Below are 22,682 nucleotides of genomic sequence, written 5' to 3'. Positions count from 1 at the left end.
ATGCTGGAGGACTGTAGTGGCAGACAAGTCATGTTTTTTTCATATTCCTCTTCGCAGTTTGACAAGACTCTTTGGTACCTAATAGTTTTGCATATCTTTTATTCTCTTCCCCTCACTTTCTTAATGTTTTAGAGCTCAAGAACTCAGGTAAAATGATCTTCTTATAGAAGAATTGTGCGCCAGACATAATGAAGCTCTGATTCCCTTGTACTGTGCCCGATGCCTACATGAAGTTTTCTATCACCACAGACCTTCCCTTCCCTTTGAGTCAGGGAATGTTATTCAATCATAGTCTCCAGAGTTACCAGCACTTAGTCATTTTAGGTTATAATAACTGCTTGGGGTGTCTTCTTGAATGCTAGAATAAACCCCACAAGAACACGTCTCCTGTCTCTAAAGGTGTATTCCTCCTGAACACTCATGCCTATTCTTTCTCATCCAGGTCGTCAAAACTTTGCTACTCTCAATTGCCTGCTGTCTCCCCCTCGATGAAGAAACCCTGTTTATTATTTGCTACTAAAAGTTTCATTTATCTTCCTCCTTTTCAGGAACCACTGCCCCCTAGGGGGATTCATGTATTTCTTTCTAAATGAATGGGATATAACTATGCACTATCCTGCAAATGCAAGTTCTTGATTTACACCATTGCATTTATTGGTTCTTTAACCTTTGCAGAGATGTCATATGAAATACAGGCTTGGCAAATCTCATCAGTCAAAAATGGGTCTAAATGAATTGATCCTACAACAGACCTTAACATTTTGAAGTTCTCTGTGGGTTTTGTACCTACGCTGCATAGAAGCCTATAAGATTTTGCAGGCCTTTTTGCTAAACCCTGCGCAGTTAAAAGTTATCAATAATGGCAAGGCTCTATTTTTCTCTTCAGAGATTAAGGTGAAAGAGTATCTGGACTCACTTTGACTCTTGATGTGGACTTCTTAATATTTCAGGCGTAGCTGACTTGAATGGAAGGGCGGCGGGTCGGTGGGCCTAAGGATTGTCTAATTCACGGCCTATATATTGTTAATTTGATAATGTTTTTGAGTTTATTTAGGTTTTGGGCTCCACAACAGTTGCTCATCGTATTAGTGCACATTATCCTCACTGCAAAACTGCGTTCCATCACTGCACAGACTGGGTCTGTGTGCCTCACAACGAGGGGAAAGTAGGGGGGGTGGAGGGCTGGGGAGGTGGTGGGAAGGGACAGAAGGGGGAGGGTAGAGGGCGGGGTGTGGGGGGCAAGTGGGTGGAAACTGGGGAAAAAGGGGAGATGGTACAGCCTAGGGCAAAGGTCTGAGATGATGAATAAAAACATGCTAAAGGATCTGATTGGTGAGATGCAAGCACAATGCAATGGCTAATATTAGAATTTGTACAATAAATGCAGGAGGCCTGAATGATTTGAAAAAGAGACAGAGGTTGGCTTATGTGGTTAAACACGGAAAAATAGACATTGTCTGCATACAGGAGACCCATCTTCCCTGGGCTAAACGTAATCAACTGTGTTTGAGTGGTTTTTAACTAGTCGTATGTTCTACGCAGACTTCTACAATTCGTGGAGTTGCCATATTAATCCGGAGGTCCTTGGGTAAAGCAAACAAAGTGAAAGCCGATAGTCATGGGAGATGGGTTGTCGCTCAATTAGACCTGGGCTTTACGTTATGTGGAACGTATGGCTCAAACCAGGATGAGCCTGAGATGTTTGACTTTCTCCAGACTGAATTGGTGGGGTGGTCTACCCCCCTGATAGTAGCAGGGGATCTTAATATATCAGCTGATTGGGCTGGTTCCACACCATATTTGGGCCGTAAGCCCAAGGTTTTCCAATCTGTACAATCCCTTTTGGACTCCCATGGGCTGCAGGATGTCGGGGGAGCAAAATTTCCTCAGGATTATGGATTTACCTATTTTTCTAATCCAGCACAAAGGTACACAAAGTTAGACTATTTTCTCATCTCTTCATCTGAACTACCTAAAGTTGACATTATTAAACTCCCCAGAGTGGTCTCTGACCATAACCCTTTAGTTTTATCATATACATTAGGTTATAGGGAAAGGGGAAGAAATGCTTGGTCGTTTGAGAGGAAGCTACTTAGTGATATTAGGTTTACAGATCATCTGAAAAAATGGGTTTCACAGTTTTTCGCGGCAAACAGGTATAGCACCTCCAGGAATATGGTTTGGGAAACTTTTAAAGCGGCGCTAAGGGGCGAGACCATTAGCTGCTCTGTTAGGTTGAGAAGGGAAGACAGGGTTAAGGTGGAGGCCTTAATGGCGGAATTAGTGAAGGCAGAAGGACAACATATGAACGATATAGCCACCGGGGTAAATAGTACTGAAAGTCAGAAAATCCTCTCAGTAGTTAAAGCAGCACTTCAAAAAGAGACAGCTAAGAAGTTTGTAGAGGAGTATCAAACCAATAGGGTAAAAAGGTATGAGACAGGGGAGCAAGCAGGGAGAGCGCTTGCTCTCCGGCTAAGGCAGGAAAAGTCTAGGAATTCCATTGTCCGTATCGAAGAGGATGGGGTTGGTTATGCGGAAGTTAAGGATATCCTCACGGTATTTGAGAATTTTTATCAGCGGTTATATGACCATGAAGGATCTAGTAAAAAACCTGGGGAGGGACTCGGAGACTCCGGTCCGTCATTAGAGGATTCAACTAAAAAAGAACTTGATGAGGACATTACGTTATCAGAGGTTACGGCAGCATTACAGGAGCTAGCTTCCGGGAAGGCTTCAGGTCCCGATGGGATTCCCCTTGAAGTGTATAAAGTTATAGAAGCAGAAATTGCCCCACTTTTATTAGATCTGTTTAATGGGGTTATGTGCTCAGGTGTGATACCTAACTCATGGAAAGAGACAAATATTGCAATATTCCATAAAAAGGGGAAACCAGTAGAAAAAGCAGGATCATACCGCCCCATATCACGGATTAACTCAGACACTAAACTGTATTAGAAAATATGGGCAAAGAGGTTGGGCAGGGTCATTGGTAGGCTCATATCCCCGTGGCAGCATGGGTTCGTCCCTGGTCGTGGAACAGCTGATCACACTTGTAGGGCAATATCACAATTTGACGCCCAGGCTGCCGCGGGGGGGGTTGGGGGGGATGGCCATGATCCTGCTCGACGCAGAGAAGGCTTTCGATCGGGTTGATTGGAGTTTTCTCTGGAGTGTTTTAGCGGCAAGGGGAATTGGCTCTAATATTATAGGAGCCCTCAAGGCAATGTATGTAGACCCAGTTGCTAGGGTGAAGGCTATGGGTGAGAAATCAGGGGTGATTAACATCAAGAGGGGAACCAGGCAGGGGTGCCCCTGCTCCCCTATTCTCTTTGCCCTGTATATTGATCCCCTTATTCAGGGTATTGTGGCGTGCCCTGGTATAACTCCAGTGATTTGCAATGGTTACCCAAATAAGATCTTGGCGTATGCTGATGATCTGGCCGTTATAACAACTAACCCACAACAGTCCCTTCCTATCTTGGTGGAGATGAAGAAAACGTTTGGTGTTGAGTCCGGGTATTTATTAAACGAAGCAAAAACGCAGGTCATTTGCACCAAAAATATTATAAAAACTGACTACAGATTCGTTAAATCTGCTACATACCTAGGGGTTAAAATCAATGCCACTGTGGGGAAGATTGTTACTGAGAATTACCTGCCGCTTATTAAGAATATGGAAAGGGAATTAAAAAGAATTGATGTGCTACATCTCTCATTGGTAGGTGGGGTGAATGCAGTTATAATGTCTGTTCCCTAGAGTGCTATACCTATTCCGTGCTATTCCTCTATTAATAGAGGATAAGATCATGAAACATCTTGAATCTGTGTTTATTAGGTTCATCTGGAAATATGGAAGGGTAAGGCGTTCTACAAACTTAATGTCGTTACCCACAGAACGCGGGGGAATGGCTCTCCCGAACTTGAGACTATATCATTGGGCCTGTCTCTTGGTTCAAATGACTACCTTATTTCAGGATGAATCTGTCACTGTTACAGGACTTGGGATTGTAGATGGACAAGACCCCCCCCCCCAGATTTATAGGATGCTATTGGGCAGCAAGGCTGCAGGTTTGCTGCAGTGTGAGTTGGAGCGGTGTTTTTACAAAAAAACGAGGTTGAAGACTCTGTATGGGGTATGGCAGGTGTGGAAAGCTATAATGAAATTGTTTAATGTTCCGAAAGTAAATCCATATGTACAACTGTGTAACTCGTCTCTTCTCCCCCATCTGAATATTGATAGAAATCTGCAGATGTGGAAGAGAAGGGGGATAAGATCTTTGGGAGATATAGTTGAAGGGGACGAAATCCTGCGATTCGAGACGTTGCAGGGAAGATATGGTATTCCAGATAATCACTGGCTGCTATATGGCCAAGTTACTCGCATGATCAGATCTGTTAGACCAAGGATTTCATCGACAGTGGATTTCCCTTTGATGGAGATACTTTATAAAGGATGTATTAAGATTATCTATAATTGCTTGGTAGAACGAATCCAGGATGATATTGAGAAAGTGGAGACTAACTGGGCCTTAAAATTGGGAGACTCTGATGTTGATGTGGATCTTGCTCTGTCATTAAACAAAAAGGTTTTCCGAGCATCTAATTTACGCACGCAACACTACATGACTATCTTCAATCTATATCATACACCTGCTAAGTTACATGCCTGGGGTATAGCTGAAAATAATAGTTGTCCTAGATGTAATGAGTCAGGCCGATATTACACATATGTTCTTTTCATGTAACAGGTTGGATTCTGTTAAAAAGGAGATAATGAAGTTCTGGGAGGGGCTGCTAGGTCATTCCATCGACCTATCCCCTACTCTAATGTTGCTTGGTATAGACTCTAAATTGGGTTTGGGGGAAGATGAAAGATCTTTAGTGTTTTTATCTGTTGCAGTACTTCGAATTTTAATTGCTGCCGCTTGGAAGGACGCGATTCCCCCTTCCTTTCAGATGTGGATGTCTAGACTGTTGGGTATCCATAATATAGAATCATGTCTTTATGAATTTAAAGGTAGGAGTAAGCGTGAGAAGGGCGAACGCCTCTGGGCTCCTGTAACAAACTGGAGAGCAGCCAGAATTGGAGGGTCTCTGATCTAACTATCTGTTTTACAGACTGTCAGGCCTGCTCTTTTAATGCCCTAAATATTTTAGTCCTTCTTCTTTTTTATCGTTAGGCTTCATTGCAAATTGTGTGTAAATATATGAACTGTTTGACGTGTATTTTAATATCTCTAATATTGAATGAATTTTGTCCTTGTATGTACCACATTCTCAATAAAAAATTTTTTTTTAAAAGAAGCCTCTTTCTAAGCAATAACTGGTATATAATGGCATGTGTCAGTCCTGCTAATATAAGGTTTAGTTAGTTATTGTCTTCCAATTTGTCTAAGTCCTTGTACATGCAGAAAACCCACCACAGCAGAATTTTAAAGTAGCACACTACACTACAGAGAAGCCTCTTTATAAGCAATAACTGGTATATAATTGCATGCATTGGTCCTGTTGACATAAGGCTTAATTATTGTCTTCCAATTTGTCCAAGTCCTTCTTGAACATGCAGAAAACCCATCAGCATTCTAAAGTAGTTCACCGCAATCTGAGGCGTGCAGGGTGCTGCTTGGGATCAAACCTATTTAGTGCAAGCTCTACTGCTGTGAATGTGAACTAATCTCTTGGGTTGGGTAAGCCATGCTCAAACTCTTCTATGGAGTGCATGTTCCACTTGTATTTCTCTCCTGAAAAACGTGAAACAATTGAGAGGGTGTTTTTGGCAAGTCACAAAGGTTTTATCCTTTGATTCACGTGCAGCCTTCATGCACATTATCAAGAATCAATTGAATATCCCACCGGTGGTGGTGGGGACATTTTGTATTCTCTGTGTATTCATTCTGTCCTAATTGGTCCCTCCCATTTTAGATCATGTACTTTACAATTAACTATCCTAATTAAAAGGTGAGATCCATTCATGCATAGCGAGCAATGGCAGTTCTGTTGCTAGTGCAGGATTGGTACAGGTAAACCACTTCTCAATTGGCAGGACGTGACATCAGTTTATACTTTTTCATTTTTTACAGTTTGGACACCACAGACTGAACCCTGCGCGTCGTAGGTTTGGGAGCCTCCGAAATATTCTCTACCTCCTACATCAACGTATAAGGTTAGCTTCTGTGCTGCTTTATTTCTTCTTTGTATCATTCTTGCCTCCTTTGCTGTGTTTCTTAAAACGTGATCTTGGATCCGAACCCAGACATCGATATGAAATGCCAGCCATCCATAAGCCCATGCTAGCCTGTGTGCAGGTGTGATGTCAGTGGCATGTTGTGTCTGTATTGACATTGTCTTGTTTCAAGTGACCCAGGCAAATTAACCTTTTACTAAGACCTTTTGCTGCAGTTGTTCAGGCTTAAAATAAAATTTTGATAGTGAGAGTTTTGGTACCCTGATAATCTGTCAGCTCCTCATATCTAGGGTGCAATTCCACATGCAGAGCTTAGTAGTTTATTTATCTGGGTGTAACCAATATTACAATGCAGTACATCAGATATTTATTTTACTTTTTATTTAACTGCTAATAAACTTTGAGCTTATTGGCTTTAATTCTGTATCACTCTCTTCTCCTAGTATTTTCCACAACGGGTGGGATGGTACAGGAGAGGGTGAAGTTGTACTCAGACTTTTTTTCCCTCTCTGGTAATTTTATCTAAATCTTTTCCAAGATTAGGGGAGAGGGAGAAGGGAGGACTAGGAGGCGGGGGCAAAGTGTTTGTTGTATTAAAAGATAGAATCTGTTTGTTTCTTGTTACTTGAACAGGAAGCGGAGGTGTAAATGAAATCGGGTCATTGCTGTGATAGTGTAAAATATTACCCAAAAGTGGGAGAGGGGGTAGTAAAAAAAGGCACATGCCTGTAACATTGACACAAATCACTAACCAGCATTAGGGCACACCTCAAGTAGGCCTCTTTGACACTCAAGACAACATCCAGTGTTCGAAACTTAGAGCCCTCCAACATCTGTCGCAGGGAGCCTTGCGGGATGCGTTTCAGTTGGAGTAGAAGTTTCCCCTCCACAAAGCATTTCCCCCATACCCTTGGGTTCTGAGGAAAATCTGCCATGACTGGGCCCATGCCATTCTTACTGCCCTGGACTGGCCCTCAAAGGATGTATTATAGTACAGACCTTAGATATACTTTGATTGCAGCCTCTCTTCATCTTCCACACAAAGTTGACCTGTTATCCCAGTCCGGGAGACAGGTCCTGCACTCCAGTCTTCACAGCGTATACCTTCATAGTGAGAATGAGCGGGGGAATCTGAGTGCCTTTTAGCTACCAACGTAAGTGATGGACGTTGTTCTTTCAGTGTGTCGCCCATTCACAAAGTCAGTTTATGCAGGGAAATTGAATACGTTTGTTTCCTGCTGTGCTGAGAAGAGGATCGACCCTTTAAAAGCGACATTTGCAAACATACTACTCTTCGTACACAAAAAAGTGGTGCAATGGCTACAGTCATGGGATACCTCTGGGCGCTATCTGCTTTCCTCCATTTACGAGCTCAACCGTCCCTGTTTGGTGATGATGAGATTTCTAAAATGTCTGACAAACATCACCTGATATCCCTCAATGGTAACGTAATTTGATTCTGATATTTTTATATGGGGACTCAGTTTGAGCCGATGCACAAGAGTCAGTTGAGGCATTTGACGTTAAAAACTGTTTCTCTTCGCAGCATCTCGGCTTGCTGAATCAGCGAGTTGCAAGCCTCATATGTCTGACCCCCGTTTACGTGTTTCTACCCAGACTGGTTGGTGAATTAAAGCTGCTTTCTTCCCAAAGGTGGTGTCTTCCTTCCATATAGGACCATCCTTCACCCTATCATCGTTTTTCCCCCTCCTCCACATCCTTCCAAGGATGAGGAGAGTCTTCATCAGCTCAACCTAAAGCATGGACTTACCCTATACATCAGCTGCACAAAAGAATTTGACTCAGACCAGCTCTTTGTTGTAAAAATGGAAAGGCAGTACAGAAGCAAACTCTGTCTCGCTAGATCATTTTATAGACCAAGGTCTGCTGTGCTCCAGCCATGAAAGACCTACCTGAAGGAATAGGGTTCATTCCACCATGGCAAAATCTTCCACTTAAGGTCTAGAAAGTCGGTTTCTAGGGGCTAAAATCTGCGAGGTGGCTACCTGGTCCACTCGTCCTACTTTTGCCAGACACTATTACTTGGATGCAAAAGTGAGACGAGGTGGCCACTTTGCGTGGTTTGTCCTTCACAACTTAATACTGATAATACTACTAATAATGATTTAATACTCCAGTCCCACCACCCAAGGGGAGCACTGCTTGGGAGACTATTCAAAAGTGAGGACTCTGCAGGTAGAAGTATCCATCAGAAGAAGAAAGCTACTTTCTTTCGGTTGGGATCTTTCTAGTGGATGCTCTATCTACCTGTAGATCCTCATGGACCGCCTCTCCTCCCCATTCTGGAGAAACCTTATTACCTTTCGTAATAAGTTAGTTTTGTATTGCTATTGCACCACTGCTAGACAGTCCTCTTGATAATGCCCGGAAGTCACAGCAAAAACAGAGTTGAACTGAAATAAGGGTGCCGGTCCTGGGGCTATATAAACCTCATGAGTTCATCACAACACAGTGCCAGAACAGCCTATGCCCTCTACCGGTGCCAGAGAGCTATTGCAAAAGTTTCTGCACCTGCCTGGCACATGATTATATTCAAGGGTGAGGAATCTGCAGGAAAATAAAGTATTCACCATAAATAACATTACTGAAGTAACTTTTTCATTTAGTCTAGACAGTTCCAGACAAACGTTAAATATGTACAGAATTAAACTGTTACAGAGTTGCCACGGTCAACCCTAATCATAGTTCAGACAGGCAGGGAAATTCATTCCAGTTTTGGCTTAACACAGAGCGAGCAAAATACCACCTGTGCCCTGCTGAAGCCACATAAAGGTTGCCTCATTAATGTGCTGCTTGTAATTTTCCACAGATTTCATAAAGTGTCAAGCTTAGATAGGCTGTTTTAAGTTTAAATATGTGACAAACTAGTATACAGGCTATAAACATTAATTCACCAAACATTCACCTACCAGACTTTTTGACCTCTGACATTTCTACCATTCTGGGTGAACCGTTCCCTTGAAATAGATTTGAATCTCAAAACCTTGCAGTGCCTTAACATGGCCTCTGATAAGATTAAAGGTAAGCAGAGCGATGAAGAAAAAACAATGGAATATCACCTCAGAACTTTCGTCTACAGCGGATCCCTAGTCACTGGAGCAATTTTCATTGACCTGCTATGCTTGGGACATTAGACACACTTCCTTCCCAAAGACCATTGTGCCCAAGTGCTTGCTTTGTGAAAAGAATACCTGACTCCAAGTTTAAACTTTGTTAGATAGCTTAGGCCCATGCAAAAGGCATATCTCATTCTGAGGTGTTGCACTTTGACCTCATGTGCTAGCATTGTCTTTCTTATTCCCATTAGCACCTTGTTTTCTCTCCAGGATGTTGGGGTTATGGTCTGTCAAGGGCAAAGGACTATTCTCACCATCTTCTTCTGAATTGCCACTCTTCGTTATTCATTATTGGACTTTCATACATTCACATGCTTGAATTATTCCCTGTCACCAGACTAGCAACACCTAGCCACGATGTTAATACAGCTTTTACACTACATAACAACAAAAATGTCATAGGTCTTTTGTAACCAATCCACCTTAATATATATTACTGCCAGTCAGAGTCCAGAGCCCTAAGTATTACCTTGTCGGAGGCTTCCAACTATGAGATTTCTTTTTACCATGTGTCACAGTGATGAACCCCTTGAAGCTCTCTTTGAAAGAAGACTTTATTCAACATTTTCACTAGAAAACATCTTTTCATCAGCATGTCCGAGCTGGGCCAAAAGAAATCTCTTTTTCTGGCATGTGTAAAAACATAATCTATGTGGATTATCCACATTCCAAATGCCTGTACTACTTCCAGCCCTGCCAAAACCCAAAGAAATATGACATCTGCATGACTTTTTTCACAAAGTCTTTAAAAGACCGAGAAAGGCGTTTAGCTTCTGCCCTTTTGGAAGAGAAGGTTGAAAAGCCTCACCCACGCAACAAGGTAAGGCTGGTATGCGGTTCACAGTTAGCGCTTACTTGCCTCAGACAAGAACCGACCAAGAAGAAGGTTGACACAATAAGTGCTGCAGCCCATAGAGGCCTTCGCTGGCCACAGTGACCTTGGTACCTGTGGTACCATTTACAAGGGACTGACCTGTGGCCAAAGAGTGCCAATTGGGTTTTGTTTTCAATGTAGTTTAGGGAAAGAAGATAGGCCCTGGGTCCCTGTTTGGCAGGAACGCAGGGCACACTCTGTCAAAGCACATCAGCAGTTTAGCAAAAAGTGGGGGCAACCATGCAAAAAGAGGCATTTTCTTAGACGGGCCAGAGGCAGTGTGGGGCCGGATGGTTGGGGATGGTATACTGACTGGTGCGCTGTTCCTAACTGTAAGGTTGGTTGGTACCACACCTTAAGCCATGGGTACTCACAAACTTTCTCTCGGGGGCCAAATTTACAGTGTGGCTTGTGGCCGAGGGCCGCACTGGTGGGGGTGGGGTCAGTGGGGGAGGGGGCGGGGCTAGAGCAAAAAAAAAAAACTGACCGTGAAGTTGAACACAGGCCCCTGCAAGAGACGCCTTCGTCTACTGAGCCACCAGACCTGGCATACACATCACTCACACACTCACACACACTCACTCACTCACTGTCTGTCTGTCTGTCTCCCTCCCTCTCTCTCTCTCCCTCTGTCTGTCTGTCTCCCTCCCTCTCTCTCCCTCTGTCTGTCTCCCTCCCACTGTCTCCCTCTGTCTGTCTGTCTCCCTCCCTCTCCCTCCCTCTGTCTGTCTGTCTCCCTCTCTCTCCCTCTGTCTGTCTGTCTCCCTCCCTCTCTCTCCCTCTCTGTCTGTCTCCCTCCCTCTCTCTCCCTCTGTCTGTCTGTCTCCCTCCCTCTCTCTCCCTCTGTCTTTCTCCCTCGGTGTCCCTCCCTCTCCCTCCCTCTCGGTCTCCCTCCCTCTCTGTCTCCCTCCGTCTCTGTCTCCCTCCGTCTCTGTCTCCCTCCGTCTCTGTCTCCCTCCGTCTCTGTCTCCCTCCGTCTCTGTCTCCCTCCTTCTCTGTCTCCTCCTGTCTCTGTCTCCTCCTGTCTCTGTCTCCTCCTGTCTCTGTCTGGCCCTGTCTCTGTCTGGCCCTGTCCCCCTCCCTCTGTCTCCCTCTGTGCCTCTCTGTCCCTGTCTCTGTCTCTATATCTGTCTGTCTCTGCCTCTATCTGTCTATGTCTGTCTGTCTGTTTCTGCCTCTTTTGGTCTCTGCCCCTTTTGGTCTCTGCCCCTGTCTGTCTCTGCCCCTATCTGTCTCTGCCCCTTTTGGTCTCTGCCCCTATCTGTCTCTGCCCCTATCTGTCTCTGCCCCTATCTGTCTCTGCCCCTATCTGTCTCTGCCTCTGTCAGTCTGTCCCGGTCTCTGCCCCTATCGGTCTCTGCCCCTGTCTGTCTCTGCCCCTATCTGTATCTGCCCCTATCTGTCTCTGCCCCTATCTGTCTCTGCCTCTATCTGTCTCTGCCTCTATCAGACTCTGCCTCTATCTGTCTCTGCCTCTATCTGTCTCTGCCCCTATCTGTCTCTGCCTCTATCTGTCTCTGCTTCTGTCAGGCTGTCCCTGTCTCTGCCTCTATCTGCCCCTGCCTCTATCTGCCCCTGCCTCTATCTGCCTCTGCCCCTATCTGTCTCTGCCCCCATCTGCCTCTGCCCCTATCTGTCTCTGCCCTTATCTGTCTCTGCCTCTGTCAGTCTGTCCCGGTCTCTGCCCCTATCGGTCTCTGCCCCTATCTGTCTCTGCCCCTATCTGTCTCTGCCCCTATCTGTATCTGCCCCTATCTGCCCCTATCTGTCTCTGCCCCTATCTGTCTCTGCCCCTTTTGGTCTCTGCCCCTATCTGTCTCTGCCTCTATCTGTCTCTGCCTCTATCTGTCTCTGCCTCTGCCAGTCTGTCCCTCTATCTGCCTCTATCTGCCCCTGCCTCTATCTGCCCCTGCCTCTATCTGCCTCTGCCCCTATCTGCCTCCGCCCTTATCTGCCTCTGCCCCTATCTGTCTCTGCGCCTATCTGTCTCTGCCCCTATCTGTCTCTGCCCCATCGGTCTATGCCCCTACCTCTGTTTGTCTGCCCCTACCTCTTTTTGTCTGCCCCTACCTGTTTGTCTGCCCCTACCTCTGTTTGTCTGCCCCTATCTGTCTCTGCCACTCTGCCCCTATCTGCCCCTGCCTCTGTCTGCCCCCTCCTCTGTCTCTGCCCGTCTCTGCCCATGTCTCTGCCCGTCTCTGCCCTATCTGTCTCTGCCTCTATCTGTCTCTGCCTCTATCTGTCTCTGCCTCTGTCATTCTGTCCCTCTATCTGCCTCTATCTGCCCCTGCCTCTATCTACCCCTGCCTCTATCTGCCTCTGCCCCTATCTGTCTTTGCCCTTATCTGCCTCTGCCCCTATCTGTCTCTGCCCCTATCTGTCTCTGCCTCTATCTGTCTCTGCCTCTATCTGTCTCTGCCTCTGTCATTCTGTCCCTCTATCTGCCTCTATCTGCCCCTGCCTCTATCTACCCCTGCCTCTATCTGCCTCTGCCCCTATCTGTCTTTGCCCTTATCTGCCTCTGCCCCTATCTGTCTCTGCCCCTATCTGTCTCTGCCCCTATCTGTCTCTGCCCCTATCTGTCTCTGCCCCATCGGTCTATGCCCCTACCTCTTTTTGTCTGCCCCTACCTGTTTGTCTGCCCCTACCTCTGTTTGTCTGCCCCTATCTGTCTCTGCCACTCTGCCCCTATCTGCCCCTGCCTCTGTCTGCCCCCTCCTCTGTCTCTGCCCCTGTCTCTGCCTGTCTCTGCCCCCGTCTGTCTCTGCCCCCGTCTGTCTCTGGCCATGTCTGTCTCTGCCCATGTCTGTCTCTGTCCATGTCTGTCTCTCGGGAAGTGCACACATACTGGGTCTACACGTCCCCGTCACCAGCCCAGAGACAGCCCCCCCTAGCCCCCTAATGTAAAAGCCAGCTTGTTTTCTTTCAGAATGTGCTGCTTTGTAGGGTTTGTGTTCCACCACCTGTCCTGGGGGTCACAGCTGTCACGGCACCCCCGAGCAGTCAGATCAAAGCCCCCTTGGCGCCAGTCACCGGAGTACTTCACAGGTCTTTAAAAGACTATTTAATTGTTAATGAGGCCTTGTTGTATTTGACCTCTTATTAGCGCCCCTGCATCACCACTCTCTGCCTGAAATCACCCGGCCCCCATAAATCAACACTCGGCGGTGTTCGCAGACACTTTACAAAACAACAAAATACAACATAGGTACATGTCTGCAAGGTCCGCGGGCCGCACAGGAAGGCTTGCCGGGCCGCTGACGGCCCGCGGGCCGTACTATGAGTACCCGTGCCTTAAGCCATGAAATGGCTGGGAGCCCCACTGAGTCTGAAGCAGCTGTCTGTATGGGGCACCACTGACAGCCAGAGCCCTGGAAAGATTGACAAGACTGATGCAGTTAGCGAAGGCGGAGCAGACAAGCCCAAGGAACATGCAATGGCCTTACTTTCTTTGAAACATTCCAGAGTATAGTACACTTTATCCCCAAGAAGGTGAGTCCCATCAAAGGGTATGTGGATATGGGATGACTGAACATCTCCCGAAAAGCCTGGCAGTCTCAACCAGGCATGGCTGTGGATAGCGATGCTAGTGCCATCGGCTCGTCCAATGGAATCCATTGTATCCAGGCAACACAGGATGGTAAATTTAGCAGTGTCTCGGACATCCTGTATGGCTGGGTCAGTACATGAGAAAGGTTTCCTGGGACACCCGGGAGGACTTGAGTGATTGAATTCCAGCGAGCGTGGGTATAGTGGCCAAAAAGGAAACTAGCATTAACCAAGTGGAGAGCCTTACTTGTGGAAGGATACCTTCTTCCCAGAGGACTCTACTATCTTAGACTCCCTCTCCAAGGGAATAGTCAGGAAAGCATTCAGGTTAGTCTGGCTTGTGGAAGCTTGCACCACCAAACTCCCAGGGGAGGGGTGCTGAGTCAAAAGGGTGAGGTCGCTGGGGGCAGGGCAGTGGCACCACATAAACTGGCGATTTACAGGGGGACCAGAACGAGGTTTGGCTCATTCCCCTAGGAGGGTGTTTAGTGAGGCCTCTTTAAATGGCAACAGGGGCTCAGTATTGGTTTATCCCAGCTGAAGGACTTAGGTTAGAACATAAGTCTTGACCTCCAAGTTGGGAGCTGGAGATAGAGCATTGGCCGCCCTCTTCATGACACATCACAAAGGAGTTACTTTCCTCGGTTGCAGGGCCTGGGGCGAGACTAGGCCAATGTCAGGAATGGTGTGAAAGACACTGGCATCCTGTATGTCCTCAAATCAGTTGTCTTCATCGTAAGATAACAGCAGTCAAGGTAGCACTGAAGACAGTGCTAATTCAGGAACGCATATAACTATAGCTCAGGAACAGGAATCAAGGAAACACTGAAGGCAGTGCTAGTTCAGGAACAAGAATATCTACAGCTCAGGAATCAAGAAAGCACTGCAAACAGTGCTTATAAGGAACAAGGAATAGCTAGCTGCAGCTCAGGAACAAGGACAAGAAATAACAAAACCCGGGAATCATGGAATATCAAAAGCTCAGGAAACAAGGATCGGTCTCACAGGAGCACAGCTACAATGACCAACACTGGACTGAAGGGAGCTGGGGCTTAACATTTCACAGTAATCTTGTGCATCAGGTATGAGCAGGCTAGCAGCAGTCAGCCACAGGTGAGCTGAATACCTCCACCCATCCTTGGCTTGCAGGGGTGGAGACGAAGCAGTGAGCAGGGGATTATAGTTAATGGAGATCCAATGCTGGAGAAGGAATGTTACCTGCTACTCCAGTTCTCTAGCATTGACATCTTTCAGAGATTCACATGCCATCATCCATCCAATAAAGGCATATACAAACTTGTTGCAAGCTAGAAAATCAGAGCTGTGAAAGCCTCTGATATATGACTTCTTGGGGTGCTGATCTCTGATTGGGTGTAGTCTGGATCATCTATGAGGTGGATGTGTTACAAAAGACTTATGAAATGTTTAATGTTATTGAGTGTAGGGTTTACACTGCCGTATTAACAATGTTACAGAGGGTTTCCAGACTGGCAAAAGGGAATAAGCTTGTGATTCTATGAAATATGCCAATGCTGTAGAACCAGAGTTACAGGTAAGTAAGCTTTTCCCCCTCTGATCTCTTCTGTCCACAGATTGTATTATCTTTGTAATTTCCCCATCATCATTACTCCACAGTCCATCTCAGGTTGTAAAGCTTTCCCTTCCACAATACCGTTTTCACTATCCATTGCAAGTGACTCAGACTGTACTTTGGATAGAAGCCTCAGCACTGAGAGATAGGCCCACCTTCTCAGATTGTATGGGACATCAACTTTCCTGTTCAACTTCACCATTTACTCATTGGCTATCTTGTTGTTTGCATGTGTAGTCACTGTAGCATGGCCCTCCAGGTAAGCAGGCTATTGTATAGGGAACTTGAAGTGGGCCCTACTACATGGAACATGTACTTTCACTATTATCATTCTGCGTGTACAAAAAAACATTGTTCGTGCTTCCTCCTAAATTTCTAAAAAGCGCTCTTCCTGCCATTTTGTTCTTTGCTGTCACCTTTTTTTGGTCAATTGGTACAATAGAAGCATCCAGATATTCTATCTGGAGATGCTCTCAACTGTAAAGACAGGTTACCTGCTGCAGTTAATTTATTCAGACAGAAGGCCTTACACAATACTCATGGGGCTCAGGTATTGTACTCCGAAAGCACCAATGGTAAGGGCCTGTGTGTTTGCATGTTTCTGATTACACTGAACCGGGCCTATACCTTTACCTCCAAAATCCCATTGTCCTAGACACAGTGCCTTAAACTGAGCTAAACGTTCGCTAGTGTCTCCCAAGATTGTTAGTAGTGTCAATTGACATTCATTCCCAAGCAAATTTACTCTATGGACAAAAAAGTATTCTCTTCATCTAGCCTGATACTCTGGTTATTGAATTCAGTGTGCCTCTTCAGTTACTGCACCCATTTCCTCTGGGGTATGGCGAGTGCCATTTTGCTCACCTTACCTTTTCCCAAACTGTTTGTTGAGAAGGTGAATTCCAAACTACAGTGCTTCAGGGATAGCAGAACAATGTTGGATTTCTGGGGATGCTCCCCATAGCTCACCCGTTCCACACTAATAAAAGAAATTTAGTGTAGGAGTTGCTTAGCACCAGAGGCAACCCCAGGGCCTGTCCTAACAGCCAGCCCAGTCCTTTTGAAGCTCTAAGAGCAAAGGTTGTGGCAGGGGTCGAGGCCACCAAAAAGGTGTTCCAGTCCTCCCCCTTCTCTTCATTTATCCAGTATTTGGGTGTCTTTCATAGATTCACATGCCTGAATCATTCCCTGTCGTCGAGACGGGAGCCTCCGGTATATAAAAAAGTAATGTCCTATAGACATACATAGAAAAGAATAGGCCTAAGGATCTCACCTTAGTGACCTATCCACGTCCTTTTGCAGGAAGGACCAAACAGAGCAGGCCCAAGGGTCCCACCTTAGTGGCCTATCTGAGTCCTTTTGTAAAAAAGGACCAAATAAAGAAAACCAACCAATCAGCTACTACCTCCTTCTAGAACCTTCCTGCCAGGAGCCAAGTCTCTCAGATTTTCTACCGCACGTTGTGCTAGGGAGTCTCCACCTGAGTTCTCCTCAGGAAACTTCTTCTTTCTTCAAAAAGTGACTTTATTCAACTTGGAAAATTATGTCTGACAGCCAGAAAAAAGGTCTTTTTAGGGCCTGTTCCTCCTGCAGCAAGAAAAGACTTCATGTGGAGGATAAACATGAAACTTGTTTATACTGTCTCTACCCTCACCATCAAGCCAAGGACTGCAAGATATGTAGGACCTTCTCGAACAAGACCCTCAAGGACCGAGAAGGACGCCTTCTACTCTGGCTCAACAGACTCAAGTTCAAAACAGATGACTTGGTGTCGGAAGGTGAGAGTGTCTCTGGAACTTCACAGGTTTCCTTGAAGAGGCCAAGGTTTACTTCCCCTAGCCCCTCAGGCACCCCTCCTATGAAGACTTCCAAAAAGTCCTCAGAGGGCAAGACCTCTGTGTCTGGCAAGGAACTTCCTGTCACCAGGAAGCAGCCGCTGGTCCCGACGACGACGACAGCGTCGTTGGTTTATTCGGCGCAAAAAACCGTCTCGACGTCGACGACGACCGTGTCGACGACGACGGCGTCGTCGGCTACCTCTTCGACGACGAGGACGACGCCTTCGTCGTCGGCGAGTAGACCTACGCCGTCGACCATCCCAGTCACTCCATCGACGACGAAGATATCACCGTCGACGACGAGACCGTCGTCGAAGACATCGTCGACGACGCCGTCGACTAAAACCACACCGTCGACGAAGCCTGCCTCGTCGACGAGGGCCACTCCGTCGACGACTGGAAAACCGTCGACGATGGGTAAACCGTCGACGGTGGAGAAATTGCCGTCGACGAAAACAGCGTCGACGAAGACACCGTCGACGGAGACACCGCAGACAACGGGTAAATTACCGGCGGCGAAGGCGCATAACAAGGTGCCGTCGACTCCAGCATCAACGACCACAGGGCCATGGAAAGAATCTGCCCTTTTATCACATGCCATGGATGACTTTCCACCTCAAGTAAGCCATGTCACAGTCAAAATCACAAAAATGCCTATTACGCCAGTCCTGACGTCGCCAAGTAAGGTGCAACGGCTACCTCCAGCCTGTATATTACAAGGTCAGGAGTTGGATGAGGATTCATATACACAAGCAACTAGTCCATCAGACTTGGTGCTTAAGTGTCAAACCACAGATGAGGAGCCGGAAGAGGAGGACCAAGTAGAACAATTGGTCCACACCCAGTCACAGGTTACTCCAATGGTATGTCTCCCGGCATCCATCGTCTCGGATCTCCAGTTCCTCATTAAGGATTATAAAGAGAGGTTCCCAGAGAAACCCACTACACCTGCACTTCCAGCTGCACAGGTGCCCGCTCCTTTGCCTCGCCATAAACCATCTCCACTGGTGCTCGAGAAAGTACAGGTGCCAATACAAGACGTTCTCTCATCTGAAGAAGAGGAGAGAGAACAGGAAGAGGGTGAAGTCCATGACGACGAGTCAGACCCAGATGCAGATCAGGACTATGTGGCACATTCTCCGGCCTCTCCAGAACCACAGTCTTCAGAATCACCACCCGCAGACATCGGGGGATTCCACAATCTCATAGAGCGGGCTGCCAAGAGATTCCATATGTCCATGGAAACACAGGAGACTGAATGCTTCCTTTACGATTTCAAGGAGCCCACTAAGAAGTCAACAAGATCGATCCCAATCATTGACTTTATCTGGAAGCAAGGCAAACAACTCATGCAAACACCAGCTTCTATACAAGTGGTAGTGCCCAGACTAGATAAAAAATATAAGGCAACATCGTCGGCACCAGCATGCCTCACAGGTCACCCCAAGGCAGATTCTGTAGTGACCCAAGCGGCGCAGAAAAACTCGAGAAATCCAGCATCGCCTCTGTCGGTGCCACCTGACAAGGAAGGCAAGAAACTGGATGCAGTTGGCAAACGCTTCACTACCACGTCTGCCATGACGGTGAAGGTGGCGAATTCGATTGCACTTCTGGGCCGTTACAATCGCCAACTCTGGGCAGACATTGCACCCTACCTTTCTAATCTGCCAGAAGATCTCAAAGAAGAGGCTCATTCGCTCCTCTTAGAAGGACAAACGTCTGCTTCCGAACTCATAGACTGCGCGATCGACGCCGCCATGACTGGTTTCCGGCAACTGGCAGGTGCTGCAGTACTAAGACGACAGGGTTGGCTCAAGGCCACCTCCTTCCGCCAGGAAGTGCAAACAAGAATCCTGGACATGCCTTATGATGGCCAGCACCTCTTTGGTGAACAAATCGACGCGGCCCTCACCACTATTAAAAAGGACACGGACACTGCCAAGGCTCTTGGTACCCTGCAATTTCGGACCCAGTCCTTTCGTGGCAACAGAGGAAGAGGACAACCTTCATATAGAGGTTCCTACCAAAATAGGTCTTCCTATTCGTACTCACAAAACAAACCGCAATTCCAACAGCGACAACACCAACAGGAGCGCCAGACTTCCTACGGCAAGTCGAACTACAGAGGAAAGAATCAAAAACGCCCTGCTGGCAACCGCCAATGACTCGTCTCAATGGCTAGCCCGTCCACCATTGCATTCTTTACAAATTGGAGGAAAACTCACATACTTTCTAAAAAATTGGCAAACAATAACAACGGATCGGTGGGTACTCCAACTCATTCAATTCGGACATTCCCTTGAATTTGTCTCAATTCCCCCACCGACGCCACCCTGCAAACGGTCCCACAGGCACCTACGGTTGCTTCTTCAGGAAATAGCTTCCATGTTACAAAAGGGAGCGATAGAGAGAGTTCCACAGGCCCACAAGGGGAAAGGCTTCTACTCTCACTTCTTCCTAATCCACAAAAAAGGAAAAAAGTGGCGGCCAATCCTGGACCTCAGGGCACTCAGTGTGTTCCTCAAGAAACAATCGTTCCGCATGGTAACTCTACAGGAAATCCTGGGTCTCCTGGAGGAAGGGGACTACATGACGTCCTTAGACCTTCAGGACGCCTACTACCATATTCCTATCCTCAAAGGGCACAGGAAGTTCCTCAGGTTTGCGGTAGCAGGACAACACTACCAATTTTGTGTCCTTCCATTCGGCCTCAAATCTGCCCCACGGATATTTACCAAATGCCTTTCCCCTGTGGCAGCCTTCCTCCGTCAACAGGGCCACAAGGTGTCCCCATACCTGGAAGACTGGTTGGTAAAAGCGCCATCCGCGACCGCCGCAGCCTCATCCTCCAGCGCCTGTCTGGATATTTTCCACCGACTAGGCTTGACCCTCAACTGCGAGAAGTCAACGCTGGAACCCACCAAAGTCATCACGTTCCTTGGAGCGACTCTGGACACGGAACGCATCCGAGCTTTCCCCTCTCAGGAGAGAAAGGTCAAACTCATTTCCCTGGCCAAGTCAGTGGCTTCACGGAAGACTCTGCCGGTCCGCACCTTCAAGTCCCTCCTCGGCATGATGTCTTCATGCATAATGCTCATTCCACACTGCCGCCTCAAAATGCGCCCTCTCCAAGAGGAACTGACAAGGCAATGGACACAAGCTACGGGATCCTTCGAGGACCGCACACGCGTCACTCGACCCATGGTCAACCACTTACAATGGTGGAGTTTGCTCAAACACCTGTCAAGGGGACTGCCGTTCCTGCTCCCGGCAGAACCACACGTAATAACAACGGACGCATCCCTGGAAGGGTGGGGAGCGGTGCTCCAAGAACTTCAGATCAACGGCAAGTGGACGACACAGGAGACCAAGCTCCATATAAACCTACTGGAGCTGAGAGCGGTCTTCCTGGCTCTCCAGGCGTTCCTACCGCGCATTCGAAACTCCCCAGTGCTCGTCAGAACGGACAACACCACGACGATGCACTACCTGAACAAACAGGGGGGACGCGTTCGATCTCACTATCTCGAGAATCGCAAAGGGTCTGGAACTGGCTTCTGGAATATGGAATAACATTGAAAGCGGAGTACGTCCCGGGCAAGGACAATGTCTTGGCGGACGCCCTGAGCAGAGAGAGGTCTCCTTCCCACGAATGGGAACTAGACACGGAGGTGCTGGAGCATATCTTCGCGGCGTGGGGCACCCCGCGAATCGACCTCTTTGCCACCAGAGAGAACGCCAAATGCCCAAGCTTCGCAAGCAGGCATCACCACTCAGGAACCCTCGGGAATGCATTTTCAATCGCATGGCGAAACGTATTTGCGTACGCCTTTCCGCCATTCCCACTGATACCCAGGGTTCTCAGGAAGATGAAGTCAGAGCCCTGCACTCTGATCCTAATTGCTCCATCCTGGCCGAGGCAGCACTGGTTCACGGAACTTCATCGCCTCTCTGCCCGGCCCCCTCTTCGCCTACAGCAATTCCCAGCCCTGCTCACGATGTCCCAAGGGCAGGTCCTCCACCCGAATTTGAGCTCTCTGAAATTGTCAGCCTGGCTCCTGAATACCGCGAATTCAGCCACCTGAACATCCCGCAAGAGTGCAGAGATGTCCTTGCGAAAGCTAGTGCTGTCAGCACTACTAAAACCTACTCACTAAAATGGAAGCGGTTCTGCTCCTGGTGTGTGGCTAATGGCTTGCACCCCTTCCACACCACTCCACAGCAGCTGCTGCCATACTTATTGCATCTTGCACAATCAGGCCTTGCACATACATCCATTAAAGTGCATCTAGCGGCGATTTTTAGGTTCACAAGGACTGCTACGGGCCCCTCCCTGTGGGCGGACAGGCTTATAAAACAATTCCTAAAAGGCCTATACAGGTCCTTTCCACGACCAAGACCAATTCCCCCACGTGGCACCTCAATGTGGTACTTCATCAGTTAATGAAGCATCCCTTCGAACCCATCCATAAGGCGGAGATCAAATTCCTCTCCTGGAAAACGGCCCTCCTCCTGGCGCTAACATCTGCCAGAAGGGTCAGTGAGTTGCAGGCTCTCTCCATCCAAGATCCCTTTATGCAATTCAGGGAAGACAGGGTCATTCTGCGGACTAACCCTCGGTTCATTCCAAAAGTCCCCTCGGACTTCCACCTTAACGAACCAGTGGTACTTCGATCATTCTTCCCAAATCCTACCACTGCAGCCGAGAGAACACTGCATTCGCTAGATCTGAAGAGATGTCTTAAATTCTACATCGACAAGACAAGACACTTCCGGAAGTCATCCCAACTCTTTATTGCCTTTAGTAGACCACGAAAAGGCATGCCCCTGACGAAACAGAGTATCTCAAGGTGGATTTCTTCTGCGATCAACTTTTGTCACGACAAGGCCGGACGGCCGTTGGACTCACGAGTCAAAGCTCATTCGACAAGAGCCACGTCTGCGGCACTGTTTGCTGGAGTGCCGGTATTGGACATCTGCAGAGCGGCGACCTGGAAGTCCCCGCACACCTTCACCAGGCACTACTGCCTGGATACTGAGCTGATGAAGGAGGCAGCAGTGGGCCGAGCAGTGCTTCGCCATCTATTCCAGTGAGGTGAGCCTTCCTACATCCCTCCATCCTTTACTGGTATGCACATTTTCTGTTTACTAATATTTACTTGACAATGCATTGTGTTGGTTTGCAGTCGCATGATATGTATTATCTACAGACTCATATCTGATGTTCCATCACAAATGTGCATAATGTATTGCTCGCTACTCTGATTCAGGCATGTGAATCTATGAAAGACACCCAAATACTGGATAAGAAATGCGTTACTTACCTGTAACTGCAGTTATCCAGTATTAGTGTCTTTCATAGATTCACATGCACCCTCCCGCCTCCCCTGGCAGGGCTCACCTATCTCTCTAACGAGTTTACGCCTAACTAGCTTGGTGCGTACGAAAATCTGAGAGACTTGGGCTCCTGGCAGGAAGGTTCTAGAAGGAGGTAGTAGCTGATTGG

At 47.4% G+C, this 22,682-nt stretch overlaps 1 protein-coding gene across 3 annotated transcripts in view; it reads left to right on the top strand.

Moving 5' to 3' along the window:
- SLC25A17 (solute carrier family 25 member 17) overlaps positions 1–22,682 on the top strand; it is a 273,120-nt gene that overhangs the window by 216,506 nt on the left and 33,932 nt on the right. For all 3 annotated transcript variants that reach the window (XM_078640599.1, XM_078640605.1, XM_078640609.1), the window contains exon 9: positions 6,084–6,166. In XM_078640599.1, the coding sequence (XP_078496725.1) occupies positions 6,084–6,166 (83 nt within the window). The remainder of the gene's footprint in view (positions 1–6,083; positions 6,167–22,682) is intronic.

Source organism: Lissotriton helveticus, chromosome 1_1, assembly GCF_964261635.1.
Source record: "Lissotriton helveticus chromosome 1_1, aLisHel1.1, whole genome shotgun sequence".
In the NCBI taxonomy this organism is placed as follows: Eukaryota; Metazoa; Chordata; class Amphibia; order Caudata; family Salamandridae; genus Lissotriton; species Lissotriton helveticus.
This window is presented reverse-complemented; position numbering and strand designations above follow the sequence as displayed.